The 12600-nt window shown below is 46.8% G+C and overlaps 1 protein-coding gene across 2 annotated transcripts; it reads left to right on the top strand.

Moving 5' to 3' along the window:
* The first annotated feature begins 34 nt into the window (after positions 1 to 34).
* Positions 35 to 9579, top strand: ARL2B (ARF like GTPase 2 binding protein). Of its 2 annotated transcripts, none has more exons than XM_011762103.2 (6): positions 35 to 772; positions 1449 to 1510; positions 4203 to 4309; positions 5726 to 5811; positions 6368 to 6464; positions 8128 to 9579. In XM_011762103.2, exons 1-6 carry the CDS (start codon positions 735 to 737, stop codon positions 8227 to 8229), a joined length of 492 nt encoding a protein of 163 aa, XP_011760405.1. In that variant the 5' UTR covers positions 35 to 734; the 3' UTR covers positions 8230 to 9579. The 2 variants fall into 2 exon arrangements, with proteins under 2 accessions (XP_011760405.1, XP_011760404.1); XM_011762102.3 differs by lacking the exon at positions 35 to 772 and adding an exon at positions 998 to 1178.
* The last annotated feature ends 3021 nt before the right edge of the window (positions 9580 to 12600 follow it).

Consider the following 12600-nt stretch of genomic DNA (forward strand, 5'->3'; position numbering starts at 1 on the left):
CAGTTACTGCCGAGTAAGCTTTATAATGAGAAGATTATAATGCAAATTACAAGGCATCTACTTCTTGAGATGGCGCTTTCCTTCCACGAGGGGTAGGAATTGTCTTGAAATCAGACGTCAGCATCACCTGGTTCAGGGATAAAGGACTGGCTCTCCAGCGACTTGGCAACTTACAAGCGCTCTTCAAAAGCGCCTTAAACTACTTAATTTTCCACACTCTGGGAGGGGCGATTTATTCTCGAGTTGCGAGCGAGGAAATTCAGGTTCGTGGCTTCGTTTCCTTCATCCGTAAAATGGGGGCGACTTAAGACTGAGTCGCCAAGCAACGCGGCCTAGGCGAGGCCCAGCATCCCTCCGCATTCCTTTCCGGGACTTCCTCTCCCTGTCTTGCCCCGCCCCGGCATCGGTGACGCGCGCCTGTGATTGGCTGCCGGCCCGCCGTGAGGCAGCGGAAGGGGTTGCAGTGGCCATGGTGACAGGAGGTGGGGCGGCAGTCACCTAGGCCTGGACCTGCGGCGTCGGCTGCGCGCGCAGAGTGCCCGGCGGGGCGAAGAGGCCGGGCGGACGAGTGGACGCTGCGGGTATCCAAGGCGGGGCCTGGCGCGCAGGCGCTGACCCGACCTGGCAGTGAGGTGGCCGCGGCCTTGGCTGAGAGGCCTTAACCCCGCTGGCCGCCGCGCCCTGCATGCGAGTTGGGCCGCGGGCGCGGCAGGAGCCTACTCGGGGCGGCGGCGATGGACGCCTTAGAAGAAGAGAGCTTTGCGCTGTCTTTGTGAGTAGCTCCGCCAGGGGGCAGGTGACTTGGGGACGGGGACAGCGGGCGTTTGCCCGGGCCTGACCCTATAAAACAGGTGTCCTTAGGGGCGGGGCAGGGTGGGGGCCGCCAAGGCGCCGTCCCAGCCCCAGGCCTTCGTTTTGTAGAGCACTAAGGCCGCAGGTTTCAGGCCCCGGAGGACAGGAGTGCGAGGCGGGTGTCACCGTTGATCAGCACCTCCATCACAATCCCCAGCCGCCAACCTCAGCTGTCAGCAAAGCCTGGCGGGGTTGAGCTGCCGAGGCCCTGCCCCGCGCCCGAGGCCCCTCCACGCCTCCCTGGCCCCCGCCTCCCGGACTCCTGACCAAATGACCCCTCTGGCAGGTGTTTCACCCGTGCCGGGTTCATGCTCACAAGCAGACAGGTATGGGGTGATAGCGAAAAGCCTGGAGAACCAGTTTTTATTAAAGTGGAGTCATGACATTGAACGTTCATGTCACAAACGTGCCGAGTGTGTTTTCTTCTGTTTGGACTTACTAGATTAGACAGTCATTCTTACATTGTTGAAGATGGGTGATGGGAAGTTCGTTTTGCTACTCTTTTTTTCTCTTGTGCATGTTTGAAAACGTCCATACTAAAAACATTTTTTTAATGCATTATTTGAAATAGCACCTAATCCAGGCATGTTTTTCAGCTCCTCCGCCTCTGATGCAGAATTTGATGCTGTGGTTGGATATTTAGAGGACATTATCATGGGTAAGCTTTTAAGATACTGTTTTTAAGGACTTGCTTGCTTCTTCTTTAAGGACATTGAAATCAATTTGGAGAGTTAATTTTAAAAAGAGAAAACATCAAGCTGCCTGCAATTTTTAATGTAGCACAATGTAATACTTAAGTAAAGGCTTACTGCAGTTTGTCTTAGAAACAAACGGCCCAGTACTCCTGAAAACATCTAATAAGCATAGATTCAGAGGCCTGGAAGGGACTGACTCAGGTAATGGGGCCCCAGTAGTGTGGAGTTCTTCACAAAACTATAGGAAATAATGATCTACTCTATTTCTTATGTAGGGTAAGAGCAATTTCATTTTTAGATAGTTTTGAGTTTTAACATTTTCATGCCACAAAACACGTAAAACCAGGCCAGGTGTGGTGGCTCACGCCTGTAATCCCAGGACTTTGGGAGGCCGAGGCAGACGGATCACGAGGTCAGGAGATCAAGACCATTCTGGCTAACACGGTGAAACCCCGTCTCTACCAAAAATACAAAAAAATTAGCCAGGCATGGTGGCGGGCCCCTGTAGTCCCAGCTGCTCAGGAGGCTGAGGCAGGAGAATGTGAACCTGGGAGGTGGAGCTTGCAGTAAGCCGAGATCGCGCCACTGCATTCCAGCGTGGGCGACAGAGCGAGACTCCGTCTCAAAAAAAGAAAAAAAGATACATAAAACCATAACCACAAGCACACATGGCCATAAAGAAAACAAAGTGTTAAGCTTCAGCTGGTTCTGTATTTTCCTAGGTTTTGAGTTCCTACTTGTGGATGTATTTGGGCATCCATGAAACCTGCTAAGTAACAGACAAGCAGTAACAGTCCCCAGAGGTTTAAGACAAGTATGTAGGAGGGGAAAACTTACATTTGAGAAATTCTGTTGACTTTTAAGTTTTATGAGAATTAGGAAAAGAACACTGTTATTTGGTGGTGTTGGCTGTATGGCTTAATCCATTTAGTATGAAAATTACTGACCAGGCCGGGCATGGTGGCTCACGCCTGTAATCCCAGCACTTGGGGAGGCCAAGGCAGGCGGATCACAAGGTCAGGAGATTGAGACCACGGTGAAACCCCGTCTCTACTAAAAATACCAAAAATTAGCCGGGCCCGGTGGCGGGTGCCTGTAGTCCCAGCTGCTGGGGAGGCTGAGGCAGGAGAATGGCGTGAACGCGGGCGGTGGAGCTTGCAGTGAGCAGAGATAGCGCCACTGCACTCCAGCCTGGGCGACAGAGCGAGACTCCGTCTCAAAAAAAAAAAAAAAGAAAAAGAAAATTACTGACCAATGTTTTATACCTTCAGGTATAAAGGTTCATGCCCTTAACTCCTGAATATAGATGTTTCATCATTAAGTTCGTTTCCCATGTGGATTTGGGGATTTCTGGGGAATACTAAAGAATCCATTCAGTTATCTTGCCTATTATACACTATATGCTATGGGAAAATGAGCCTTCTGTGAGCCTACAGTATTTATCCCAAGGTCTAGGTCCTTTCTGAAACTTTCCTTTTATTTTTAGAAATAATCTATTCAGTTGTTAAGATTCCTTATTCCGGGCTGGGTACAGTGGCTCACACCTGTAATCCCAACACTTTGGGAGGCCAAAGCAGGTGGATTGCTTGAGTCTAGGAGTTCGAGACCAGCCTAGGCACCATAGGGAGACCCTGTCTCAATTAAAAAAAAAAAAAAAAGATTCCCTCTTCCCTATCATTTATTAAGTGTTCACTATGAACTAATCTATTTATATGAATTCTCATCTAAATTCCACTTCCAATCCTATATGATAACTACTATAAACCATTCTTATTTTCCAGATAAATGAGAAGTTTATATGGGGTTTAGAGAAATTAAGTAACTTACCCAAGGTCACACAATTAGTAAGTAGCTGAGATGCGATTCGAACCCAGACAGGCTAGCCTCTTTCAGACTCCATACTTCTAATCACTACAATGTTTCCACAATTGCTTCTAAAGTTATATCAAAATAAGAGAGAACCAATCCATTCCTTTTCAGAAAAGTAATGTGAGGGAGTTCCCAAGCCACCCTGTGTGGATGTGGTTAAAATGGACTGAAGGATGGTGATGATCACTGCACAACAATGTGAACATACTTAAAGCCACTGAGCTGTGTGCTTCAACATTAAAATGATTTAAAAAAAAAAAATTGTATATCTCACCACAATTTAAAAAGAAAACAGGGCTGGGCGCGGTGGCTCACACCTGTAATCCCAGCACTTTGGGAGGCCGAGGCAGGCAGCTCACCTGAGGTCAGGAGTTCGAGACCAGCCTGGCCAACATGATGAAACCCTGTGTCTACTAAAAATACAAAATTAGCCCAGCGAGGTGGCACACGCCTATAATCCCAGCTACTCAGGAGGCTAAGGCAGTAGAATCTCTTGACCCCTGGAGGTGGAGGTTGCAGCGAACCAAGATTGCACAATTGCACTCCAGCCTGGGCAACAAGAGTGAAACTCCAGCTCAAAGAAAAAAAAAAAAGAAAGAAAAAGAAAACAGGATTGGTCTATTTCAACATCAGGGTCCCATTTAATACCCTCTTAAAACATCAGCTTTCCTTCCAGAGACTGACCATTGAGAAAGTAGTACTGCTGACATAGATCCTGCCTACTTATAAATCATAATGGTTGGTAATCTCCATTAAAAAGAATAAATTTTCCCCATTGTGGTTCAGATGACGAGTTCCAGTTATTACAGAGAAATTTCATGGACAAGTACTACCTGGAGTTTGAAGACACAGAAGAGAATAAACTCACCTACACACCTATTTTTAATGAATACGTAAGTAGATTTCTATGTCTCCTACCAGGAGGTCAGAGTTTTAAAAATTTAAATTTAGAATCAAAAGACATTGAAATTTGCTGCTTTTTAAAATATGCCACCAGTACACTGCCAGGAATCCTTGTTAGAATCTGGTTTAAGTTCATTTTCCTCTGCACAGCCTTTGGGGCTATTTTCCAAAAGGCTTTCAGGCAAATATTTGATTAGCTCATCAGCTTCGTATTTAAAAGAAGTTTGAGGCCAGGCGTGGTGGCTCAAGCCTGTAATCCCAGCACTTTGGGAGGCCGAGACGGGCAGATCACGAGGTCAGGAGATCAAGACCATCCTGGCTAACACGGTGAAACCCCATCTCTACTAAAAAATACAAAAAACTAGCCGGGCGAGGTGGCAGGTGCCTGTAGTCCCAGCTACTCGGGAGGCTGAGGCAGGAGAATGGTGTAAACCCAGGAGGCGGAGCTTGCAGTGAGCCGAGATCCGGCCACTGCACTCCAGCCTGGGCAACAGAGCGAGACTCCGTCTCAAAAAAAAAAAGTTTGACCTGGGCTTGGTAGCACACCTGTAGTGCCAGCTATTTGGGAGGCTGAGGTGGAAGAATCACTTGCGCTCAGGAGTTTGAGACCAGCCTGGGCAACAAAGTAAGACCTCTTTATCTAAAAAAATAATATAATAAATATAATAAATGAAGTTTGGCTTATCATAGTCCTGCTTTCAATCACAGTACATGAGTTTTTCATACCTTGCATTTGCATGCTTTTGACAAACCTTTCTGCTTTCACATACTCTTTCTTTCTTCTATATAATCCAGTCATATATGCATGACTATTAAGTAAAAGTGAAAACTGAGACCAAGATCACTAACTATTTGGTGGAAAAACCAAGACTGGAACCCAGGAACCTCAGTTCGTCACCCTTGGGTCTCTACACTTTACCCTGAGGCTTCTTGCAGCCCTCTGGGATTCTGTCATCTAAGAATCCATTTCAGCCTCCAAGACTTTATTTTCTTAACACAGAAGCATGACATAAACAAACCTGCCCAGAGGGAACCTGTGACTGCCTCCATGTCCATATGTTCTGTTTACACAGATGCCCTCTACCCAGGAGGCAAAGCCTCCATTTATTGCATCCTGCACTGGGTTGTGGGTGTGGGCACTGTGCTACTCACTGTCTCCACCTGTGTCAGAGCATTCACCCTGCTACAGCATCATTATCAGCTAACGCTTCTCTTCCACACCAGGCTGAGTCCTTCTCCAGGACAGGGGCTGTGTTTTGGTCCTCTTTGGTATCCTTGGCACTCAGTGTAGATTGTGGCACACAGACCTCAGGAAATGTTTAGGAAGGGCTGGAGGGCAGGCTTTCTGAAAAGAAGTCTTGTTTTCCCAAAGTGTGGTCTCACCAAAATCCTCTCCACTGTTGCAGATTTCTTTGGTAGAAAAATATATTGAAGAACAGCTGCTGCAGCGGATTCCTGGGTTCAACATGGCAGCTTTCACCACAACATTACAGTGAGTTGACCTTGACTGATTTTTGTGTTTTGTTTTCTCACTTTCTTCCTTCCCTAGGCTGACCAAAAGACCCTCTTGTTTTGTTTGTTTTCCTGTGCATGCCCTTGGTGATTAGGTCCTGTGTAGGAAGCCCTCAAACCTTTTAATGAAATCTTGAAAAGACCAGGCAGTGGCTCACACTTGTATTCTCAGTGCTTTGGGAGGCCAAGGGAGGAGGTTCACTTGAGCCCAGGAGTTCAAGACCAGCCTGGGCAACATAGTGAGGCCCCAACTCTACAAAAAATAAATTAGTTAGGTGTGGTGTTGCATACCTGTCGGCCTAGCTACTCAGGAGGCTGAGACTGGAGGATCCCTTGAGCCCAGGAGTTCAAGGCTACAGTGAGCTATAATTGCACCCCTGTACTCCTGCCTGGGTGACAGAGCAAGAACTAGTCTCTTAAAAAAAAAAAAAAAAAAATGCAGGGGGTGGGGCTGGGGTGAGGGAAAGAAAAACAAAAGCAATCTTGAGGACTGTCTCATCATTCATTCACAAAACAGCCGTCTGTTCCATTTGCAGGCACCATAAGGATGAAGTGGCTGGTGACATATTCGACATGCTGCTCACTTTCACAGATTTTCTGGCTTTTAAAGAAATGTTTTTGGACTACAGAGCAGTAAGTTACTACTGCCTATTTATTTAGCCACTTTGAGCCACTTAGAAAGTTCCAGGTAGAAATACCGAACACAAACCTCCCACGCTTCCCCCATCATTCTCCCTTCAAACTGGCCAGTATCAGTCCAGCAGCTGATGAGGCATCAGAAGAGTGACCTGCTATTCTACTGTGGCTGGGACCTTCTCATGTTTTCATGAAAGAAGCCCCAGGTACCATCTTAGAGTTCCTAATCAGAAGGACAAAACCCAAAAAGCAGGTCTCAGGTCTCATTCTGCTTTGCCTTTCCTTTTTTTCTTTGAGACAGAGTTTTGCTCTTATCACCCAGGCTGGAGTGCAGTGGCACGATCTTGGCTCACTGGAAATTCTGCCTCCCCGGTTCAAGCGATTCTCCTGCCTCAGCCTCCTGAGTAGCTGGTACTACAGGCACCTGCCACCATGCCCAGCTAATTTTTGTATTTTTAGTAGAGATAGGGTTTCACCAGGTTGGCCAGGCTGGTCTCAAACTCCTGAAGCATGGTCCACCTCGGCCTCCCAAAGTGTTGGGATTACAGGTGTGAGCCACCGCACCTGGCCCTGCCTTGCTTTTCTTACAATGCAAGCTCTTTATAAGAAAAATAGGAGACTGGGTATGGTAACTCACACCTATAATCCCAGCACTTTGGGAAGCCGAGGCAGGCAGATGGCTTGAGCTCAGGAGTTTGAGACCAGCCAAGGCAATATGGCAAAACCTTATCTCTATGAAAAATACAAAAATTAGCTTGGTGTGCTGGTGTGCACCTGTAGTCTCAGTCAGCTACCTGGGGGGCTGGGTGGGAGGACCGCTTGAGCCCAGAAGGTTGAGACTGCCGTGAGCTGTGATTGCCCCACTGCAATCCAGCCTGGGTGACAGAGTCGGACCCTGTGTCAAAAAAAAAGAAAAGAGAAAGAAATGGTGTTGGGTATGGTGGTGCATGCCTGTAGTCCCAGCTACTTGGAAGGCTGAGGCAGGAGAATCACTTGAGCCTAGGAGTTTGGGGCTGTGTTGCACAGCACTGATGCCTGTGAATAGCCACTGCACTTCAGCCTGGGCAACATAGCAAGATCCCCATCTAAAAAAAAAAAAAAAGAAAGAAAAATGTTTTCCAGTGAAGGGAGGTACATTTTAAGAGTGCACTTTAAGAATGACCAGGGCCAGGCTGGACACAGTGGCTCATACTTACAGTTCCAGCACTTTGGGAGGCCAAGGCAGGAGAATCACTCAAGCCCAGGAGTTCAAGACCAGCCTAAGTGACATACCAAGACCCTATCTCTACAAAAATAAAAATAAAAAAGTTAGCCAGCTGTAGTGGTGCACACCTGTAGTCCTAGCTACTCAGGAGGCTGAGGCAGGAGGACCATTTGAGCCCAGGAATTCCAGGCAGCAGTTAGCTATGATCAAGCCACTATACTCCAGCCTGGGTGACAGAGCAAGACCCTACCTCTTTAAAAATAATAATAATAAAAAATTAAGACTAGGGCAGGTCAGTATTGAGCAGAAATGCAGAATAACCAATAACCTGTGTTCCCTTCCTATGTACTGTGGAGGTCCACGTTCCCACCTTCAGCTCTGCCTTCGCCATGTCAGAGGCAAGATTCCAAGCCAGGGCTCTTTCTGGCCCTTCCTTTTGGTTGTTTTCTCATATAGGAAAAAGAAGGCCGAGGACTGGACTTAAGCAGTGGCTTAGTGGTGACTTCGTTGTGCAAATCATCTTCTGTGTCAGCTTCCCAGAACAATCTGCGGCACTAGGTCCTACCTCCAGCCAATGAATGGGATCATTCTGGATGTCACCAGCCCCATAGGCCCAGCTCATGATGGCAGAACACATCTTGGAAAGACTGACTCTGTTATGTAACTCATTTATGTTAAGTATTGATAGGTCAAAACCAAAAAGACCTAACCCTCCTGGACCTATTGCTCCTGAAACACCTTCTTGTATTCATTAACCATAGTACTCCTCCCCTCCTCAAGTAGACACCTCTCTCAGGAGCTTCTGGGTCAGACGCCTCTGGAGCGAGCCCATGTCAAGCACTCCCCCTGGGGGGTCCTTCCCCAGCATACCTGCTGGTGTGTAAGTGTGGACTAACCCACTGCCACCACCCTCTGTTCCAGCAGCCTCTGCATGAATCTTTGTGCACTCGCACCTCTTTTTCACATGGGCCACAGTTTCAGTACTTCAGCCGCAGTGGGGTTCCTGATGTTTATCTAGGGTGTTACTCAAGCCCAGCTTGAGATTTCGGAATCTCCTGTGATCACATCTTGTCTTGGCTGTAGGAATCAAAAGAAAGAGATACCCTCTACATAAAAGCTCCATGTGAAAAGCTACTCCTAGTCTTAACATTTGCAGTCCTTGTGTCACTGTCTTCTGGTCCTGATGTAGTCCCACTGTTTCTAGATGTCTCTTTTTAGCATTATTTTTGGAAAAAAAAAAATATTTTTATAGATGAATACTCAGGCTAACCTAGTGGATGTGATCTTGGAACTTCCATGATTATCCACTTAAAGATCAAAGTATTATATGCTGTGTGCTTTTTAGGTGTTAGTACTGTGAAAGCAAAAACGCTTTCTACATTGGCATTCGTTCCTATTTTACTGGGCACCTATGAATGTATGCTGTGTGCTAGATATAGGCTAAAACATTCTTATAGCATGTTAGTATGTTTGCATGTTTGCTGAAAATCCTTTCTGTGTAAACAAGTTTGTAAGGTTCTCTGGGTTAGGTAGGGACTCTGCAGTTTCTTCCTGTCAAAATATCTCTTACTAAGATGATGTTCCACTGTCCAGCCCAGCATGAGTAGCAGGTAGGGCACAGCTTTACTGGCTGTTTGTATGCTTTGGTTCAGTGCAATGTGTGGTAGATTACTTATCAGAAAACATATATGTCATCTCTAGAATGAAGAAAAAGCATAGTAGTTCAATTTCCAGTGTGTCCCTTTGATTTTTTTAATAGTAAAAAGAATCTGTACTGACTTTTCACTTAGCCATTCTGGTTTTAAAGGACAAGCTATAAGCTTTACATAAGCTCTGTTTTTCTGTACTGATGTGTCACTTATTAAATACTTTTGTACCATGAGTAAAATTTGAGGTGTTTTGCAAGAACCACCATTCTCAATGAGTCATACTCTTTCTTTAACGTAGCTACTGCCATCAGGTTATTATTGCTTTGGTCTTTTTTTTTTTGGCGGGGGGGGGAGCGGCTAGTCAAGTGAAGCAGTGGGAGTAGAGAAGGAACAAAGAAATCTGCCTGCCACTGGTTGTGATCTATTAGTTATAAACACCACTGCACTCGCACCAGCCCCCTTTGGCCCCTTAAAATCACTCTCAGAGCCAGCTTTTCAAAATACCACCTCTCCTGGGCTTGCTTTTTCCCTTGCTTTGTCTATAAATGGGACTGTCCACCTCAGCCCAGGCATGTTGGGGGCACTTGCTAAGACCTGTGGACCAGCCTGCCTGCTTGAGAAAAAGCCAGTGGACAAGTCCAGAGATTAAATGATGAAAAAACGACGATAAAGGCAAATTGGTTTTTCACCCTGTCTTTTTTTTTTTTGTCTTTTTTGCGGGGGGGATGGAGTTTTGTTTTTGTTGCCCAGGCTGGAGTGCAATGGTGCAATCTCTGCTCACTGCAACCCTCGCCTCCTGAGTTCCAGTGATTCTGCTGCCTCAGCCTCCCAAGCAGCCGGGATTATAGGTGTCCACCACCATGCCCAGCTAATTTTTGTATTTTTAGTAGAGACAGGGTTTCACCATGTTGGTCAGGCTGGTCTTGAACTCCTGACCTCAGGTAATCCACCCGCCTCCCGAAGTGCTGGGATCACAGGTGTGAGCCACCATGCCTGGCTGGTTTTTCACCCTTTCTACTCAGTAAAAAGGAGGCAAGTCTCTTGTCACTTAATATTATAAGTAGACATTTTGATTTATTTTAAAATAAACTAGCAGCCTGTCTCTCCATCCACAGACACCTAGACTGTGATGTCAGGTGCCACCTTTGATGGGGCTCCCACCTGGCCTGGGGTGAGGAAGCCCCAGTCCTCTTGCTTAGGACTCCTCCCCAATGAGGAGCAATAGTCACGTGAACTGCTGAGCCTTAGCATTGACTGAGCGCCTTTAATGTTCCCCCGAAACAGGCTTTTTGATTCATGTCGGAAACATAAGAGGGGTGAGCTCTCCAACTTGCCTGCGATGTTGTTTTGCATTTAAGTGCATTGTCCTTCCTTAAAACCAAACTCTTATAACTTACTCCTGGAAGAACTAATTTATTATTCAAACTCGGAGAGACTTGAGAGTAAAAAGTGATGCTATTAATATTTATACCAGGGCCAGGTGTGGTGGCTCACACCTATAATCTCAGCACTTTGGGAGGCTGAGGCAGGAGGATCACTTGAAGCTGGGAGTTTTACGACAAGCCTGAGCAATAATAGCGAGACCCAGTGTCTACCAAAAAAAAATCAGCCAGGTGCGGTGGCTCACGCCTGTAATCCCAGCACTTCGGGAGGCCGAGGCAGGCGGATCACGAGGTCAGGAGATTGAGACCATCCTGGCTAACACGGTGAAACCCATCTCTACTAAAAACACAAAAAATTAGCCGAGTGTGGTGGCACGCGCCTGTAGTCCCAGCTATTTGGGAGGCTGAGGCAGGAGAATCGCTTGAACCCGGGAGGCAGAGCTTGCAGTGAGCCAAGATCACACCACTGCCCTCCAGCCTGGGTGTCAAAGCGAGACTCCGTCTCAAAAAAAAAAAAAAAAAAATTAGCTGGGCATGGTGGCATGCACCTGTAGTCCAAGCTACTGAGGAGGTTGAGGTGGGAGGATTGCTTAAGCCTGGGCAGTCAAGGCTGCAGTGAGCTGTGGTTGTGGCACTGTACTCCAACCTGGGCAACACAGCAAGACCCTGTCTCTTAAAAAAAAAAATGGCCGGGCGCGGTGGCTCATGTCTTTAATTCCAGCACTTTGGTAGGCTAAGGCAGGTGGATCATGAGGTCAGGAGATTGAGACCATCCTGGCTAACATGGTGAAACCCCATCTCTACTAAAAATGCAAAAAATCAGCTGGGTGTGGTGGCGCTCACCTGTAGTCTCAGCTACTCGGGATGCTGAGGCAGAAGAATCGCTTGAACCCAGGACATAGAGGTTGCATTGAGCTGAGATCATGCCACTGCACTCCAGTCTGGGTGACAGAGCGAGACTCCATCTCCAAAAAAAAAAAAAAAATTATACCAGGACAACAACAGCACAAACTGGGCTTGTCCCAGGTGGACTGGGACATAGGTACTGGATTTAATCCCCCATCCCTGAGTAACAGAGTAGCTCATCTGCAACTGTTTGAACTTAGTTACATTTTAATTCTCATCTTTTAAAAAGGGACCAGAGGCTAGGGGCCGTGGCTCATGCCTATAATCCCAGCACTTTGACAAGCCGAGGCGGGGAGATCACCTGAGGTCAGGAGTTAGAGACCAGCCTGGCCAACATGGTGAAACCCTGTCTCTACTAAAAATACAAAAATTAGCCAGCCGTGGTGGTGCACACCTGTAATTGCAGCTACTTGGGAGGCTGAGGTGGGAGAATCTCTTGAACCCGGGAGGGGGAGGTTGCAGTGAGCCAAGATTGTGCCATTGCACTCCAGCCTGGGTGCTAGAGTGAGACTCCATCTCCAAAAAATAAAAATAAAAGAACAAATAAAAAGGGTACAGAGGGTGCCTAGAAATGCTTTTACCTTATTGTTCAGAGAACGTTGCTCTGTGGTCTTAGAAAAATAAGCTCAGGAGTACTCGGTTGCTTTCCTCTGCTGCCTCTACCAGCTCTGAGCAGGCAGCATGGCCAGCCACCTTGATTATATGACCTCCAAGCTTCACAGACCTTCAAGGTAGGTGATATTATTGAAATCTTTCATTTAGTAAGCTCACCTAACCTGCTCAAAGCAAGGGTGACTAAGTTATTGTCAAATTGAATCACTTGTGAGAATAAAAGGCCGTGCTATTCTACTTATGCCAGCACAAACAGCATAAACCAGGACTGTTCTAGACCCAGCAGGCAGGAAGTATAAGCAGCTTTCCTCTGGTCAAAGAGTTGGCAGGTGGTGCTGAACGACTCCGGAACATGAACTGCCCTACAGCAGGCATCTTCT

This window comes from Macaca nemestrina, chromosome 18 (genome assembly GCF_043159975.1).
Source record: "Macaca nemestrina isolate mMacNem1 chromosome 18, mMacNem.hap1, whole genome shotgun sequence".
NCBI lineage: Eukaryota > Metazoa > Chordata > Mammalia > Primates > Cercopithecidae > Macaca > Macaca nemestrina.

Excerpts from the sequence above, each read along its gene's own strand:
- ARL2B (XM_011762102.3), top strand. The coding sequence starts at position 1,123 with ATGACCCCTCTGGCAGGTGTTTCACCCGTGCCGGGTTCATGCTCACAA. Across the intron at positions 4,310-5,725 it reads CACCTATTTTTAATGAATAC|ATTTCTTTGGTAGAAAAATA; the intron begins GTAAGTAGATTT and ends CCACTGTTGCAG. Across the intron at positions 5,812-6,367 it reads GCTTTCACCACAACATTACA|GCACCATAAGGATGAAGTGG; the intron begins GTGAGTTGACCT and ends TTCCATTTGCAG.